General features: G+C 34.7%; 1 protein-coding gene across 1 annotated transcript in view; it reads left to right on the top strand.

Annotated features, from left to right (window-relative positions):
• Positions 1-1,447: 1,447 nt before the first annotated feature.
• The window catches only part of LOC106882838 (alanine--glyoxylate aminotransferase 2, mitochondrial), a 56,043-nt gene continuing 54,422 nt past the window's right edge, over positions 1,448-3,068 (top strand). Inside the window, exon 1 of the mRNA XM_052967078.1 lies at positions 1,448-1,945. Within this exon, the coding sequence (XP_052823038.1) occupies positions 1,879-1,945 (67 nt within the window). The 5' untranslated portion in view covers positions 1,448-1,878. The remainder of the gene's footprint in view (positions 1,946-3,068) is intronic.

Below are 3,068 nucleotides of genomic sequence, written 5' to 3'. Positions count from 1 at the left end.
AAAAATGTAGTAGAATTAACAAAATGTCTAAAACGGGAGAAATTCACTGCTTGCATAAGAGGAATAACAAGCTAAATAAAAGTACAGAAGTGAAACCATATCACATCTGTAATAAACAACAAAAAAGCTACAAAAATAGGTCATATTACAAAAATATGAAAACTATATATATATATATATATATATATTGTTGTACTTGGGGATGGTCATATTGCCAGTTTAGCCAATATATATATATATATATACAATTGCAGCGTGGAAGGTGTTTATAAGCCATTTAAAATAACACACAAAATCCGTTAGATTCATATATATATATATATATATATATATATATATATATTTCGGGCATACGAGTGGTTGCTGAAAAGTTCCTGGCTTTGAGTAAAAGAAAACACAGGAGGATCAGTTAATTATGATTTTATTTAACATATTCCCCTCTCAGATTCACACACTTACTCTATCGGTCCTGTAAAAAAACTCGGAAAATTGGGCCTCCAACCAGGTCTTTCGCAACGCAATTAAAGCCAGGAACTTTTCAGCTCCTTTTCGTGTGTGTGTGTGTGTGTGTGTGTGTGTATATATTTCTCACATAGGTAGACTCCAATACTTGATGACCTGTAGGGACAACGTATTTCATTATGCAACCGACATCAGCAGAAATCGAACTCAGAAAATAACGAGATGTTAAGGAAATACAGCATAACATGTTGATATGAGCTGAAACGATTTAATCCAATCCGTCGGAATAACTTCTCTGCGTAATTTCGGTTGATGTATCGAGATCAGCTTGCTTGGAGTATATTCTATTGTAACTACACAGTTTTCAAATGTGACTCCAGAATTTCACGTTTGAAATTTTCAGATCATTCTTTTATAATCATTTAAGCTGTTGTTTAACCTCTGGTCAATCCTAATTTAAGAGACTTATATCAAAAGCGTTCTCATCAAGACCATTCCATTTATTTTTATTTTTTAATGGCATCTTCCTTGGCCCCTAGATAAAGCACTGGCACTCCCTATACACAACCACAGTATATATAGATTGGCATTGGTCCACTAGACCTGTAGGCCCCCAGGGCAACTGCCCAGTGTGTCTATGCTTTCTGATAGCTCTGCATTCAAAATTATATCCAATGTCGTTTTCTTTTCAAAAATGGTAAGATTTTGAGAGATTTAGTTATTACTTCTAGCGACTACGTCGAGGTGATAAACTCACCTTTAGAGACACGCCCCATAATCCATAAAAAAAAGAGGCCATCCCTCTGTCTGTGTGTGTGTGTGTGTGTTTGTGCGCGTGTGTGTGCGTGTGCGACGTGCGTGCGTGTATATGTGTGAGCGCGTGCGTGTGTGCGCGTGCGTGTGTGTGCGCGCACAGAAACACACACACACACACACACATTAAGACACATCAACATGTTTCATTATTTACAGAAGCAACCGAGTTAACCACTGTGCGATCGCTTGATCTGCTAGAAATAGCAACTAAATCTTGATCAAATCATCTTGAAAACGGAAAGACACATTATACAATGAAGTTTCAGACAGGTACTATATATGGAAAACAAGGATGGTCATTGCTGGAACACTTTTTGATCATAAGTTTGTTCGGTCACAGTCGACCTGGGGTTAAAGAACAACGAATACTAGATATGGAATCTACATAGGCAACTTCTTTACATAAACAAGCTCACGTGGTCTGAGATTTTGCTCTGCATCTGATTACTCCTTTTTCTTTCCTTCACTTCATGACAGATAATGATAATTGAGCTTTAAAAGATTACTACGAATTATTCAATCTGCCTTCCATACGAATTTGAAAACGAGACGAGCTTATAAAAGCCCGTATCGCCTGCCAATACATTATATACATCTAACATGAAGCTTGAAAAGATTTTAAATAAGTCTCTTCGTTTGTGCAAACTCCAAGTCCGCTACCAACATAGTAAGTGAGACCTTAGTTACCATTAATAATCATCTAAATAGTAATTGTTTATTATACAGATATTCAGTTTGACTTTTGTTTTAAGAGAGAAAATTAAGATATTTCCATATGAAATATTATTTTACTTTCTATAGAGACAACAGCAATGCAAACATTGTTAATTTTCTTAATATTATAAACTATACAAATATTTTGGGACGCATATTTACACACAAATACATATAAATATGCATATTACTTTTTTGTTTACATGAAAGTATAGCAATTTCTCCAACATCTATCATTATTTTTCTTTAGTTCAGTAGTAGTGACTATTCATGCTGACAACACAAACCACAGATTGCTGAAATATCCGCACGCAATAAAGTGGAATAAATATTAAATACTTTACGAACACCAGAGGACTTGTAAAAATGATTTATGACATTATCATAATCGTGATAATTTCTTTATCTTACAACAAAAGTAACACAAATGTAAATATTAATAGAGATAAACAGTATAATTATAAAAATGCAGTCCTAAACAACAACCTATTTGTTGTAAACTATTCTTGGTTTCTCTATACATATGTTGTTTATAGCATAATTCTTGCTATACGCAATAAAAAAAATCTGTTGTATCTCGAGTATTCGTGATCCTTTTAATGGTAGAAAACTCAATGGGAAGGGTAGCATGGATTGTTAATGTCGGTATAGCTAGTTTTAGATTCAGTCAGTTGTAAACAAGTGCGTGGACGGAAATTAGGGAATAGATGTCACCCGAAGTCCCATCCATAACTGTAAGGAGAAAGGAAAGGGTGGTTTGTTTGCTCGTTTCTTTTTTTTTTTTTTTTTCCCCTAAGATTTCTAAAATTATTTTTCTGGAAAAAAAAAAAATTTGACGGACGTCAGCAATATGTGACCCACGTAAGTTGAAATTTCTCCGTTTTGAGGGTGGAGGGTTTCAGATTTTTTTTCCACCTTGTTCTTGGTAATGGATCTGGAGCATCTTTGTAACCAAAAAATGCTTTTTTTTTTAAACCCCTCCTGTCTTCCTCCTCTCAGGACCGATTTTGGTCGATTTTGTGGGCACTACGCACTTAAAAGCAATAGAAGCCTTTTTGGTTATGAAAAAGAGTAAT

This window comes from Octopus bimaculoides, chromosome 1, assembly GCF_001194135.2.
Source record: "Octopus bimaculoides isolate UCB-OBI-ISO-001 chromosome 1, ASM119413v2, whole genome shotgun sequence".
Lineage (NCBI taxonomy): Eukaryota > Metazoa > Mollusca > Cephalopoda > Octopoda > Octopodidae > Octopus > Octopus bimaculoides.
The sequence above is the reverse complement of the archived record's forward strand: the minus strand, read 5'-3'. Positions and strand labels throughout refer to the sequence as shown.